The 15,692-nt window shown below is 39.2% G+C and overlaps 1 protein-coding gene across 1 annotated transcript in view; it reads left to right on the forward strand.

The window, feature by feature from the left end:
• The first annotated feature begins 6 nt into the window (after positions 1 to 6).
• DOK6 (docking protein 6) overlaps positions 7 to 15,692 on the forward strand; it is a 338,153-nt gene continuing 322,467 nt past the window's right edge. The window contains exon 1 of the mRNA XM_019668900.1: positions 7 to 203. Coding sequence (XP_019524445.1) covers positions 138 to 203 — 66 coding nt within the window. The 5' untranslated portion in view covers positions 7 to 137. The remainder of the gene's footprint in view (positions 204 to 15,692) is intronic.

Consider the following 15,692-nt stretch of genomic DNA (forward strand, 5'->3'; position numbering starts at 1 on the left):
CCGCCACCCGCCCCGCGTCCCCCGCCGGCCCGAGCTCGGGGAGCCCCGGAGGCGCGGCTGCAGGCGGCGGCCGGCTGGAGGCGCGGACCCGGCGGCGGACAGCGGCTCTCCACTCGCACAAGCCCGACGCGCTGGCCATGGCCTCCAACTTTAACGACATAGTCAAGCAGGGCTACGTGAAAATCCGCAGCAGGAAGCTGGGGGTGAGTTGCTCGATCGGCTTTCTGCTCCCCCTGTGCCCGCTCGGCGCGGCTGGCTGTGCGGGGGGCGGGGAGCGGTGACCCGCGCGGGGACGGGGGCACAGAGGACCCGGCCTCCCGCAGACAGCCCGCTTGTTGCTCAGCGGGGCCGGGGGCCTGCACCTGCCTGGGGGAGGGGTGCTGTGCACCCCGGGCTGAGCGTTCCGGGCGCGCCTTGGTCCCCAGCCTAACGTGCGCGGGGCTGCTTTGGACCCAGACTGAGAAGTCATGGAGACGACAAGGACTGTCAGTTGCGAGATGAATGGACCCCGGAGGGCGCTTTATATACAGTGCAACCCACAATGGTCTCCTCTGAAAAGTGTGTGCCTTTCGGGGAGCACTGCTCTGTGACGGGAGGTGGACGGGCGCTCCTGTAGGTGTGTTTAGAATCACCATTTTCTAGTCCCCTCTTCCCAAGCCCATTTTGAAATTCCCTTTGATGTCTAACCGGTGCCGCGTGTCCCCGCCGGCAGTTGCCAGCGAGTTTAGTGCGCCCAGAACAGTTGCCCAGTGGCTGGCTCCCTGGCCGTGTGTGCGCCCGGACAGGTGTACCTGCGCAGGTGTGAAGGCAGATGTGTGCTCACGGCCGCTGGCACGGGAGCATTCGCGGCAGCAAAGTTTATGGAGACCTTCTTAGTGTTTTCTTGAAAGATGCCCTGCCTGACTTGGGACAGAAACTGTGTAGATGGACCCTGGGGGTTCAAAACTTCTCTAGTGACCAGACGAGGTAAGAAGGATGCGTTCATAGTCTTAGAGGACCTGGGGTGTGGACAGGAGGGGGTAGGCGAGGAGGGGCGGCACCTGGGCCAAGAGCTGCCCAGACTTGGCCGACAAGGGGAGGCCGGTCAGAGGGACCCGCAGGAGGTCCGGGGGGAACGCCAGGTGGGAGGTGGGCGCTGGGGCCGGACCTGAGCAGGCTGGTCCAGAGCTGGAAGGAAAACTGCTTTGGGGGGCAAAAAAGTGCCCGTTTTTTTCTGGATTCCAGGGATGTGTCTACCTCACTGTTCTCAAAGTTCCCAGTGCTGAAAGCTCCGGAATCCTGAGGCAAAGTGGCCTTGGGCGAGAACATTCCTTGCGTTTCCATCTGAATGGAGGAATAATACTACAACTTGGAGAGGGGAACAGGAGGGAGAACCTCGTTCATTTTCTCCCTGAACAAAAAAAAATATAGAGAAAGAAAAGAAAGAAAGAAAGAAAGAAAGAAAGAAAGAAAGAAAGAAAGAAAGAAAGAAAGAAAGAAAGAAAGAAAGAAAACTAAATATATCTTTAGAAAATTGAACAGAGTCCCTAAAAGAGGAAGGCTCGCCATGCACCCAGGAGTGTCTTTGTGGACAGTTGGTGGACGCAGGTGCTGCAGGCAGGAGGAAGGGAAAGGCTGCCTTGCCTTTTTGTGCTGCCTTTGCTGGGTTTCGCGTTCAACATGCAGACTACCCCCAAGGACAGACACAAGGGACCCATTTTCGAATTTCGGCAGATATGTAGAAGCCGGGAGTACAACACTGGGTGACTGCAAGGTCCCCTCCCCCGAGCCTGGCGCCGGGGGACCGGAGGTGCAGACCCTCAGAGCTGCTCCTGGGTAGAAGAATGTGCCTTCATCCTTTCCCTGGGAGATAAGGAAGAACGCACGTGAAAGGCTGTGATTGTCAGGGAGGCTGATGGCTTCTCGCAGTCGGGACGCAGTGTTCAAATCTGTCACCCGCGCAGCCATCAGCCAGGAAAGGGGGTGCGGAGCTAGAGCTGGAGGGGAAGAACCCTTTCAGGAACTTGACCTTTGAAGCCCTTTCCTGCCCCACACGGTGCTTATTCATCATCCCCCGTCTTGGAATCTTAATTGCGTCGGACAGCTCACACAAGATAAGCTCATGGATGATTTAAGTCCCCCGGGGAGATATGTATCTGCTTTCACAGAGTCACTGTGCACGTGAAGAAAGACTAAGGAGTATAACACTGAGAACCCTCCGCCTTGCGCACTTGGCCCTGGAGTCTATAGGATTCCTCCCCAACATGAGCTTTCCAGGATTGCTTATGATAAAAACTGAATATGCAACCCAGCGAAACGGTAGAATGCGAGGAAAGAACATGGAATGCTTCCTGGGTGACTAAGGCATTAACAGCCTTTGAAACGTCCTCTTAGAGCGCCGTTTCCCCCTAAAAGATGTGTGCAAATGTTTAGTATTGAGAGACCCAAAGCTGCCTTCCCATGCTCACTGTTCAGAGCTATGCCTTTGTAAAGGACCGGCTTCACAGAAAACAATAAAAGCATGTTTATATGCACAGTAACTGCTTTTGTCTTCTATTTCTACTTGGGAAGTGTGAACTTCAGAGTTTGGTGTTGAAACAGTTTTGTTTTGTTTTAACCTGAAACCAAAATATTAAACTAAACTAACCTTGACTCTTTGAGAGAACATTATTTATTTAGAAAAACGTCGGAGACATTGTATTCAGAATATTCTAGTGTTCAGAAGGGTGAATTCAAATAAAAACACTTCACGCACGTGGTCCTGTGAAGCTTAATAAGCTAAGTGTGTCCCATGAGATAATAAAACTCTAGGCAAATATTGTTTACCTTAAAAATGAAAATGTATAGTCATGCCCCAAATCATAGATATAGGAATTATATAAATGTATTTCATTTTCATAGTTAATAATAGATATTACTAATTTTATGGACTCAGAACTATGAACTTTCCCAAATAAAATATTTTAACTAAAGCAATGATTCTTTTGTGGTTTATGTTCAAAACTAGATTTCAAAATAAAAATACTTCTAATGAAATATGCACAGGTATTTGATTTGTTATGGACAGAACTCGTGCTTTCAAAAACCAAATCTTATAATATTCTAAGGGGGAAAAAAATCCCTGAGTATGAGGCCAGTTGTATCAGAGATTATTATGACATGAAAACATATTTTGAGATGAAATGCACTAATATACCCTTTACTCCTCACAAATAGCGCTTAGTATTATGCTGAATGAGGGCAGAAATCTGTTTCTTGCCCTCTAGGCAATGAACCAAGTTCGATAGAGGTGCTTCCAGGGTGAAGCGGTGAAAGGGGTCTTGTCACCTATCTTCTTACAAAACCTAGTGCTACCTGTTGAAGATAGTTATTTAGCTGACTATTTGGGGGAAGTAGTAAGTGTTAATAGTGTTAATTTTTTGTTGTTGTTGAATGTTTGGTTTGAAATTTGTCTTAACTCATTAATCAGCTTTTCTCCCATTTAGGAAAAATAATTTTGAGAAAAAAATAGAATCATTTTCCTGAATTTTAATCTTGTCTTTTAAAACGTTTATTAAAATCATTAAATTTTAAGGGTATGAAATCATCAAAAGTATAATGACATGACTCATGGCCATTTATTTAAATTCTGCATTAATTTTTCATTATATCATATCACTATTTCTGTGAATATGTTGTTTTCCTTTTGCAGGATTTAAAAGGCTTTACAATTGTCTAGTTCCTCTAGCTATCTTATCCATTGGTTGCATGATTGGTTTTATAATTCACAAAGTACCATGGTGGCCATTATTTTTGTTTAAAAAGTACCTAAAACACTAATGAAAATAAAACAAAGCAAAAGCGTGTTGGTCAATATTGCTTCTCTCTTAACCTTATATCTATTTTCTTCTGACCACTGATGGGTTACATTTAGTGAGTAAGGCAAATATTGTAATCTAACCCATTTTGGGTTGGCAGATAAACTAGGAACTCAACCACTGAAACCATTACTAACTTTATACATGGCTTATTGACTCTATAAATGGAGCAAAAGTAAATGCAGCATTATGGCATGACGTCATCATCATTACCATCGGCGACATCATTGTACAAATTCCAGACTGCCACAATTTGACTAATTCTAGACTCAGACCTCACCCCTCCCATCATTGTTTTTAAGGAATTCTGTGAAAATACACCAATGTGAATATTCATAGGAGCATAGTACACAGACAAATAGTATTTTACACAATTTTTTTTCCTATTTCTTTCTCAGAGTCAGGTGAGGGAATATATTGGTTTGTGTGGGTATCAAAGGAGCATCTCAGGATAGGATGGCATCTACAGGGCCAACAAATGGTCACATGATCGTGGAACATCTACTGTTTATCAGGTGGTAAACGCTAGTGTGTGTGTGTGTGTGTGTGTGTGTGTGTGTGTGTGTGTGTGTGTGTGTGTGTGTGTGTCTGCCCCGGAGTCATGTTGCACTGTCAGGGTTATTAACAATAAATACCCCCTACATCACGCCTACTCATAGCACATTAGGCCAGTAATAGTCACTTTGCCACAACCTGGCTGCAGGTAAGCAGGACAATGCAGAGGACCACTCCATCATGCAAAGTGATGAGCACCAACTTTATGCATAGAACGTATGTTCAGTATTTTATCTTTTGCGTGGTCTCCATTGGTTTTAAAAACTAATTGAGACTTCATCTCCATGTTGCCCTGTTTCCCTCCTTAATTAAACCCTCAAAACACCTTCATTCCTGGCTTGATAATTATTGATCTCTTTCCAGAAATTCTCTGAGTTTTCTTGTACTACAAACAGCTTTCCTCTGAAGATGGAAAAGAGTAGTTTTTCATGAGAGATGTTTATGAAAATTTACCCCTTTACAGAAGCTCAACTATTAATATAAGTGGAAATTTTTATGCGTGCATTTGCATGTAGTTTTTGTTAATTGGGGTATTTTAAAATTTCTCTGGTGTCACAAATCTCTAGAAGCTACTTTGTGAAGAGAGATTATATCTTTTTAATTCAATGTATTGGGAATAACATTAGTTAATAATATTATGTAAGTTTCAGATTGTATCTTGTATGACATACATGACCAATTTGCCAATAATTAGATGCAATAAATATATTTAAGATAAAATGTATAATTAATAATTTTGACCAAATGTTCAAAAGAGCTTTTAGGATCATTACTCCTGATATTCTCAATCTATGGTTTTAGGATGTGTAAGTTGTATTCGGTGTGTTTAAATCTTTATTGATTCTAGAATCTTGTGTATCCTGGGCAATGCTTTCTGAAACGAGTCCATTATATCCATGGTTATTTATCACTTATCTTTTTCTCGTTAAATATGAATTTAGAATGGGTGAAAATTCTAATTATTTGAGCTATTTTATTTTAAATTTTGATTTGTGGTGACTTATGTCTGTGTTTAACACCATGTATACATGCCAATTATTTCTGTATCTATCTGTATATTTCCCTATCTATCTATCATCTATCTATCATCTGTCTATCTATTTCCTATGTCTCTATCATCTATCAGTCTATGTAAAAATTCCTAGTTCTTAGAATTTTAGAGTAGAGAAAGGTCTTGTAAACCTTCTAATCAATCTCTATATATTAATTTATTTGCAACTGTATGTTTGTGTATGACATTTCCAGTATTCTTAGAAACTCTGTTACCTATATTAGTGGGATTTTTTTTTCCTTTTTATAAAACCTCTATGGGTGCATATGGGCCTGCCTGATGTTCTTTGAATTTTCAAAATTTAAAGCCAAAGACAACAAAATAAAAGTAAGCCTAACTGTAAAAACCAAACCCAGACAATTTGCTGGATTTCGATATTTAATGATTATGTCCATGCAATCCCTGAGGGAAGCCCTTAAGTCAGCACTGAGATATGAGTTCACATGTCAGTTTTTATCTTGATAGATTTGCACATGACTGCTGGAAAGGTGAACCTTGAAAGATGGCATTGTCTCAGATAACAAAGATTATACTCAGTGTTTAGGGGAATCTTTCAAATGACTGAAATAAATTGTGCGTAGGGTAATTATACAGTGGTCTTTGTAAGATTTACAGTCCCAATTTCCTTAGATGCCTTTCAGAAGTGCTTAATAATGGTTGCTGTTTTGGATCTGTTTAAAATAACATAGTTTAACTTGAAATATTTGTTTTTCAAATAGGTGTCATCATTTTGAAGTATTTTTGTTGTAATGTATGGTTCTGTTTGGATCATAATAAACCATGTGAATACCATTGAGTAGGCCTATTAAGTATTCTATATTTGGCCTGTTTTTATTTATATTCACTTCATTTTAGAAACCATGGAAGATAAAAATCAAACAATACAAAACAATTACCTCTATTCTTACTGTCTGCAGATCATCTCTAGATTTTGTAAATTTTGAAGTGCTATTTTTTTTTAAAAAGTAATCTCTACCAAATGAGGTAAACTAAAGAGAGACTAGCCTACAATTTCTTTACCCTCAGTTTTATTGCTTTTGCCTCACTTTGCTCACAGTATTTTCATTTTTCTTCAAGCCCTGGTACCTTTGTCCAGAGAGTTCAAGGATTCTAGGTAGAGGACATGTTCATCAACTTTGTGTGCAAATCTCTATTAGTCATAATTTAGGATATTGATCAGGATTATCGCCTAATTCATTTTTATATTATAACACTATTCCTCATTGAGAATCTTGCACCTGTCAGTCAAATTGGATGAATAAGAAAATAAATTTTTAGCAGAGAACAGAAATTTATGGAATAAAGAAAACCGTTGTATCCACGTTGTTTGAAATTAATGGTAGTTGTAACCTCTGAACTTGTGCAAAGTATTTTGTCTGGTATTGTACTGAATTCATTGTAAAAAACCTGGCTCATATTTTGACTTAACAGCAAAATGACTGAGAGGGCAAACACTTTGAAGTTTAATTTGAGACTTCATAATAGTAGCATAATCATGTCACGTTCTGGTGTACCATGAATTTTACAGCTTGTAAAGAATTTTTACATGTGTTACATCATTCTCTCAGTGTGTATATTTAACTTTACTCCCATTTTATACATACACTGAAATCCAAAAGGAGTGAAATGAATCAGACAGAGTTACAGAGACATAGATTGGGTTTGTGGGTATGAATGTGTGTACTCAAGCCTAAGTTTTATAACTTCAAGTTCAGTGTTATATCTACTTTTCAGCAGTTTCCGCTTTGCAATAGACATATATAGACAGGTAGCGTCACAGCTATGTCTATTATTCAAAGTACATGGGTTTTCTTTAATTGGTAATGTAATGTAAAGGCAATATCATTCACTCGACTCAACTTTAAGTTATTTATATTGGAGACAGAAGTGCTGTTGGCAGGTGGGAGGTGGTGGAAATGGGTGAAGGTTGTCAAAAGTTACGAATTTCCAGTTATAGGTAAATAAGTTCTAGAAATGGAATGTGTGGCATGGGGACTATAGTTAACAATACTGTGCTGTGTATTGAAAAATTTCTATGCGTTCTCATTCCAAGAAAACTTATCATAGGAAAAAATTGTAGCTATATGAGGAGATGAATGGTAACAAAACTTATCATGGTAGCCATTTCACAGTACATACATACGTCGAATCTTTAGGTTGTACACATTAAACGTATACAACGCTAAATGTCAATTTTATTTCAATTAAGCTGGAAAAAAATTGCTATTTAGTGAAAGAATGTATGCCATAATGAAGAGGTGCTATACAGATATTTCTCCAGGCCACTTTGAATGGACATGATTTCATTTTCATTGTACCAACTAAAAATCAGCTGATTTCTCATTTTAAGAAAGAAAATAGGCTCCAAAATCCAGCTGACAGTCTTTAGGTGGAATTTAAAACATTTAAAAAAATATGTGAATCTATTTATTTTAGCATTCTGTTAATGAAAAAATGATCTTTTAGTTAAGGTGGTTATATAAGAGATGATGTTTAAATTAACTTAATGAAAAATAAATGCATTTAAAGAAATACAAAAGTTTACAATATAGTTCAGATTTACTGGGATTTGGCAAATCAAAAGTTGGTATGTGGTGATATGGTTGTCGAGTGAATAGGGTGACAGTGTCAGCCAGTGCCTGAGAACTGGGCAGCAGGGACCTCTGCCGAGACCTCCGCCTGAGAGGCGGGGTTGTTTGTTTATTGTGTTACTTGCTACTTTTAAAGGACAGGAATTGAAACATTATGCTCCTTTTTATTCCAGTTCTAGTGTTTTTAAAAATTGGCTAGATATCACTTCTTATGTATATGTGTACATTTTTGTGTAAGATATATTACATGTATAAACATGTACAGTTACTTGCCTCCTCATGAATTTTTTTGAGCATATGAAATTGCTTTTCTCTGACCATTATCTTTTACAATATGTATGTATATGTGTATACGTGTGTGCATAAATAGATACATACATACACACATACATATGTAATATAGTATATGTTATGCATTAAATATAATATGTATATATTTCCAAATGGAATGTTACTATTCGTACATACTGAATTGTTATTCTTTGTAACAATAAATACAACCAGCTCCCACCCCACCAGGAGAAGAAAGTGTTCATAAAATGTCTTAATAGCATCCAAGGCAAGTTTTTATTGTATCAATTGATACATGTTCACGTTATTCTTTATTTGAAAAAACTATTTAATATTAGTCAAAAAATGAAACTTAGCATACCTTTCACAAACTATAACTTTTAAAAGTTGACAACCAGTTAGAGAGAATTCTGTATTTATCTCTATTGTACATAAGTCTAGTGAAATTGTTCACACACTAGTCAAGAAAAATAATAAATGCATAATTTTTACATATTTGCACTCACTTGGAAAAATATGCCTTTTCACTGACCTTGCTAGGAGCTAAGAATACGTCTTCCTGAATGCTCCAAGGGCCCTGGGGCTCAGCTGTTAGACAGTGACTGTGTCACTTTACTGGTGACATTTATAGACGTCATTACACTTTGGAGTCATTAAGTATTAGCTTTGTACGTCTTCTAAACAAAAGTGCATCTAGTGCCAAATCATGCTATTGAGTTTAACTGTAAGCTACCAAATTTAGGTACATGTATGAAATGTGTTCTTCTATACATTTAAAATGACTGTTTAAACCTCTGAAGGCTACTTAACACACATACTGTTGCTTTCTGATACTTTGGATCATTATCTACATTACTGAGCCTGCTATTTTTAAAACATGGCCTCAACTATGATTCCCTACAGAGCTTGGGCTTTTCCTCACTGAGTTGGCCTGGCTGGGCTTTGAGCATGGATATGCTTTTAAAGTTCCCCAGGGGTTTGTAATGTGGTGTCACAGTTGATAACCATTGCCATACAATGAGGATTTGGGGGGAAATAAAGAAAAGGTGTGCTATGTTAGACTACCGTAAGCTACAAAAAAGCAGGTGTTCGTACTAAGACGTCTGAATTGACATCCCTGAAATAGAATGTTAGTTGTCTGCTAAACCAGCCATGGGACACTAATTTGCTGACAGGCTATAATACTTTACAATGTGGACACAAAAAGGATGAAATAACAATTTCTCTGAGGGACGGAAACTCTGCTCTAAAACAATCCGGTGGGCATAACGCAAACTTTCCTAAAACAATCTGGCCCATTCTTCCTGTCAGCTCTCTTGATGTCCAGCTGGTATTTCTACCAGCAATATGGCTCCTCCTAAAAGACTTCCTTCTTCCAATCTGTGTATTGTAATCTAAGTAATCTGAATACTATGGCTACTTACTTAAAGACTCAGTAAGTTTGGAATGATGGTCTAATGGTTTTCCTTATTGGAGATTCAGTGCTTCAGACTTTATTAAAGAACACACATCTAGAGCTCAGTGTTTATGGTTCTGCAAGGCAGTCCCTGCAGGGCACCTCCTCGTCCCTGGTATCTGAGATGGTTTCCTACTTGAGATAGGGCATGGATGGACAGGTGAGGGGAGACAGAACTGAGGCAATATATGGCGAGCACCTACTGAGTGCAAATAGGTTGTATGAACTGTTTATCAAGCTGAGAAATCATGAATGGAGAAGGCTTTGCTAGGAGTTCCATGCAGAAGAAATAGCATACTTAAATAGTATGTGTCTGGGTGGGTGTGGAACATTGAGGGAAAGGCCTAGAATTACCAACTATGTGACCAGACTTTGAGTTAGTAACAGACGAGGCAACCCAGTGGAGAATTCATCACTGGGGATGACAGAGTAGCCATTTCTACTAGTTCAATTTAGTGATGCAAAAACAGAACCGATGCAAACCGATGCAATCGCCTTATCAAGCCCCTTTAATGATTTCAGGGATCACTCCTGGTCACTTAGTCTCAAACCTGGTTCTCCAGGCCTCTCTTTCTAATGTGAAACCATGAAAAATTTCATAAGTCTCTTCCTGTCTAAATCAGCCAGGACCAGCTTCTATTATAACTAAGAGCAACTAATACACCCTATGGATAAAATGGCATTAGTGGAAGTGACCCAACTAAATCTAGAAGTCATATACTAAAATACTTGTTTAGAGCAGTCAATGTTAAATAGTCTTTCTTAACAATATGTAGACACTAGAATTCGTTTTCAGTTATCGTCACTCCTGGCTTGGACATTGAGAGCATCACTAGGGAACTCTTCCATTCACACGTGCAGAAGTGTAGAAGCGTCAATGGAAGCACACATTCAGATCATGTCATTAAGAAAAAGTTTGTTTGGAAAGAGAGACCCATGTGTATATACCCAACGCATTTTTGACAAAGGTGCAAAAACAATTCAGCAAAGGAAGGATACCTTTTCAACGAGTGTCGCTGGGGCAGTTGGACATCCCAGGCAAAACGATGAACCTCAACCTAAGATTCACACCGTGTAATTGAAAATAGACCATGGATTTCAATGTAAAATTTGAAACTATAATATTTCTAACAAAAAATATAAAAAAATGTTTGGGAACTAAGACTAGGGGGAGAGTTCTTAAACTTGATATCAAAAGATGATCCATAAAATGAAAACAATGATAAATTAACCTCATCAAAATTAGAAACATTTGCTCTGTGAAAGAGCCTGTTAAAATGGTTGAGAAAAAAAGCTATAGACTGGGAGGAAATAATCACAAATTATATAAGAAAGGACTAGTACAAAAAGAACCTCATAACTCTATAGTAAAATTGAAAACCACAATTCAATTAGGTAATTGGCAAAATACATGAACTGATATATCACAAAAGTTCATATGCCGATGACAAGTACATGAAAAGATGTTTAATGAAGCAAATTAAAACCACCATGAGATATCAACACATACCTATTAGTAAGGCTAAAATGAAAAACGGTGACACCACCAATTGCGGGCAACAGATGACAGTGACACTGGTCACTCACACATTACTGTTGGGGACGTGAAATAATTCAGAAACTCTTGTAAACAATTTGGCAGTTTCTTAAACTAATTATGCCACTGTCATACGACCATTAATTGCACTCCTGTACATGCATCCCCGAGAAATGAAAACTGTCCACACACAAACCTATGCACCAATGGGCATAGAAGCTTGATTTGAAATTTCCCCAAACTGAAAGCAAATGAAATGCCTGTCATTGTGAGTGTTTAAATTGTGATGTGTGTGTATCCCATCGCCGTATCGACAACAAAAAGGACGGAACTGTTGTGAAATACACTGATGAATCCCCAGAGAACTGCGTTGAGTGAGCGAAAAAAACAATTCCCCAAAGTTATATGCTGTGTGATGTCATTTGCATAACATTCTTGAGATACAAACTGACAAAAGTGAAAACCAGATCAGTAGCAAGCAGAGGCCGTGGGCCGGGAAGAGGGAAGGGAGAGTGTGTGCGGTGACAGAAGGACAGTGTGACGGGTCCTCGTGGGATGGAAATGCTCTATCTCTTCACTGTGTTAAGGCTGAATCCGGTTGAAATATTGGATTATAGTTTTAGAAGATGTTTCTGTAGCAGGAAACTTAGTAAAGGGTATGCAAGGTCAAGCTGTATTATTTCTTACAACTGTGTGTGAAACTATAATTATCTCAAAAGAAAAAAGTTTAATTGAAAAAATGTTAGAGGGGCATTAAAATGTAGCCCTAGTTTACAAAAATAATAAGCGGTCTTTGAGGGCGCAGTTCTAGAGAGTAGTTTAGGAAGATTGAAGGAGCCGCACCGTTAGCATCAGCTAACCCGGATTTAATCAGTAACTGCCCATCATAATTGTGTAACCTGTGAGAAATGTGAAATACCTCTGCGTCTCACTTTTCTTATTTGTAAAATGGGGATAGAAACACCAACCACACGGTCTTTTGTTAACATTAAGGGTATCATTTACAAGGTCTAAAACAGTGCTTGGGCTATGACGCTCAAAACCCTTGGAAGGTAAAGCTGATTGACACATACTGCCAGCTTCCTGGGACAGCCCTTTGAAAGGAACACATGTATGTGCAGCCCTTCTAACCTGGGTTCCATGAGCAAAGGAAGCCGGCCATGAGTAAAGCCACAACAAACATAGGGGTGCAGACCTCTCCACAAGACCCTGGCCTTTATTTCTTTGGATAAACACCCAGAAGTGGGATTGCTGGGTCATAGGGTAGTTCTAGATTGTTTTTGAGGAACTGTTATACTGTTTTCCATAGTGGCTGCATTCCCGCCAAAGGTGGACAAAAGTTCTCTTTCCTCTGTACCCTCACCAATGCTTGCTTGGTGCTATACTGATGATGCCCATTCTAACAGGCGTGAGGTGCTATCTCATTGTGGTTTGCATTTCCTTTCTCTGATGACTCATGGTGTGGAGCACCTTTCATGAACACATTTGTATGAGTTCTTTGGAGAAATGTCTAAGCCCTTTGTCCTTTTTTATTCATTGTGTTGTTGGGTTTTTTGCCGTTGAGTTGGATGATTTCTTAACATATTTTGGATACTCACCCCATATCAGATATATGATGTGCAAATATTTTCGCCGATTTCATAGGTTGCCTTTTAATTTTGTTGATGGGATCTTTTGCTGTGCAGAGATCTTCTGCACTGTGGTCTTCTCCCTCTGAATTGTGAAAAATATAAATGTTGGTCATTTTGCAGCTGCAATTTATGCTCTCTGTGAAATGAGGTTTACATAAGCTACATTTGCCCATGGGACACCCAAATTACTGGGAGCCAAGTGGCTTGAACACTCTGTTGACCCCAGAAACAAACAACAGTGCAAAACATTTCTGCCTTTGATTTTGAGCCCTAAATGAGCCACCTTGTCCAAAGTTTGGAAAACACCATTATTTAGCAGGAGATAACATTTCAGCAGCATTTCCATGAAAATCACTTTGTATCTCCAGTGAAAGATCACTTGGCTACATTCCCATCCAGTGTCATTAGCTATTTTGATACTTTTAAATGAAAATAAAAGTACCCAGAATATAAAGTGAATAAAGTCCCAAAGAAAACATCTAAGAACAAGTTTCAGTTGTTCTGCTTTCTGTTGACAGGTTCATTTTAGTACCTGAATAGAAAGTGAAGGGTGAGCAATAAAATTACTTTAAAAACAAAGTAGCATAATGACAGGGGAAGCATTTGGACAGCCATGATTCATCTAGGATTCAGAATCCACGGTGATTGCTGTGCAGTTGCAACCTGTGATACATTGGGCCCGTTTTTTTTTTTTTTTAGTTAAAAATATCAAAGATCTGTAAATACATAATATGTGTTAAGTAGGGATCTATTCAGATGAAATATTTCAAGGATGAAGCAGTAAACAGAAGCAGAAAAAGGAAAAATGGGCATTAATACCCACGAGTCCAGTACGTACCGAGTACAGGGGGATATACTGATGAGTAAGATTGGCCTGGCACAGAAGAGGACAGTCAATAAATCTTTGCTAAATTGTTAAGTAAGTTCACATTCCGAACTGTGCTACCATGGTTTTGATTGACATGTACAAGAGTATTGGCACTACCTCCCTGGAGGCACTTTGTAGTTTCTCCTTTCCCAAGTAGCTTTAGAAATACCAATTGAATTGCAAGGCAAACTCTGTAATTGGAAATATAGCTTACCTAAAAGATATTATTCAATGCTTTAGTTTTACAAAATATGGGTTTTCTTTTTAACTTCACCTAAAATGATTTTCTGAGAAAGCGTTATAATTTAGCTTTCTTAAGAACATACCATGCAACAACAAAAAGTTCCAAAGTGTGTTAGATTTTTGGAGGGAATAAATTTTGGTTTACAGGCTACCTAAATTAAAAAAAAAAAAGCTCTGAAACATGATCTTCAGTTTTATTTGCTTCAGTTGCTATTTTCACTATTCTTTATATATATACTTATTTTTAATATGGATTGTGAAATCTCAAATAGTATCTGAATTAGAACCTTGTGGTAACTTTTGCAGCAAGAGGAATTTTCCATGAAGAATCATGCCAACAACTTGTATTTCTATAGTATTTTATGGTTTTAAACATGCTTGTACATATAGTTCCCTTTAAAATAGCACAGTCTTCATTTAGTAGGCAGGTCGGGTATCATCTTCATTTTGTACAGGAAGACCGTGATTGTAAGGACGGTGAAATAACACACCCGAGTCTGAAGGCTCAGTTTTTTCATGCTGTTTTCTAGGGCCTTCTCTGAATACCTGTCCTCACCACTGCATACATTTTTATGACAGTATATTCCACTCTCACCCCAACAGAGGCTGGCATGTCTCTGAGAGTGCCCTTTCATACGGCACCCTCGACTAAGGCTTGAAATATTTTTCTTAATAACCTATAATAATTAGGAAGCTCTTATTTTATGTAGATTTCTCCCCAGTGTAGTTTGGAACCACTTAATACCTTTGTCCTGATGGTCAGTCTCTGCTGAGTGCCTCAACTCCCAACCTCAAAGGTCATGTCACCTGTGGTCCCTCAGATCTCTCTGTCACTTTCCCGGTGATGTGTGCAATCTGCCTGCCCTGAAACCCTAAGATACCTGCATCACTTTAAATGTGTTTCAGAATTAAGACATTTTCTCTCTTGTCTTTATTTTTAAACATAAAAAACTTTTACAAAATAGCCCTAGATGCAAAAGCATAACTGAAATAGGTGTTCTTCCTTCTCGTGGGTGTTGCTTTTTATGACGTGATTTTATGACTTTGATGGAGTTGATCGATCCCCCTCTTCCACCAATGACTACATTGTTTTTGCCTCTGAAAACTCTCCCCCGACATTTGCTTTAAGAAAACCCAGTATTTCTCATTGTTAACATGATGTCAGCCACTCAGCTCAAGGGTTCCAAGCTCTGAGCACCAGCATGTATAGTGGAGAGGGAAAGACCTGGTAAGAAAGACCTTCAGTTCAGTCTGTTGACTTTCCAGCACTGTACTTCATTTAGAAATTGAGCGTCAATTGCCAAGAGGCTACCCCACAGGGTTAAGCTGTATAGAAGATAAAATCTGCAGCATGCCTTGCTCATGGTGGACCCCACGCCCCTTTACCTATTGCTATTGGTATTTCTAAACGGCAAACCCTGATTTGACTTGCCACGATAGAGCATCATCATTTTGGAGTTTTTAATATTTAATGTCACCTCTTTGGGACAACACCTCTTATTACTTTGGGCAAAATACTTTGCTGGATTTTATACTTGATAGAGTCAAAGGGGGAAGGTGTACTAGGACTTTAATCCAGAGCAATTGCTTAATTAAAAGTGTTTTACTGTAATTGAATATATATATATATATA

The sequence above is a fragment of the Hipposideros armiger genome, unplaced genomic scaffold (assembly GCF_001890085.2).
Source record: "Hipposideros armiger isolate ML-2016 unplaced genomic scaffold, ASM189008v1 scaffold_542, whole genome shotgun sequence".
Lineage (NCBI taxonomy): Eukaryota > Metazoa > Chordata > Mammalia > Chiroptera > Hipposideridae > Hipposideros > Hipposideros armiger.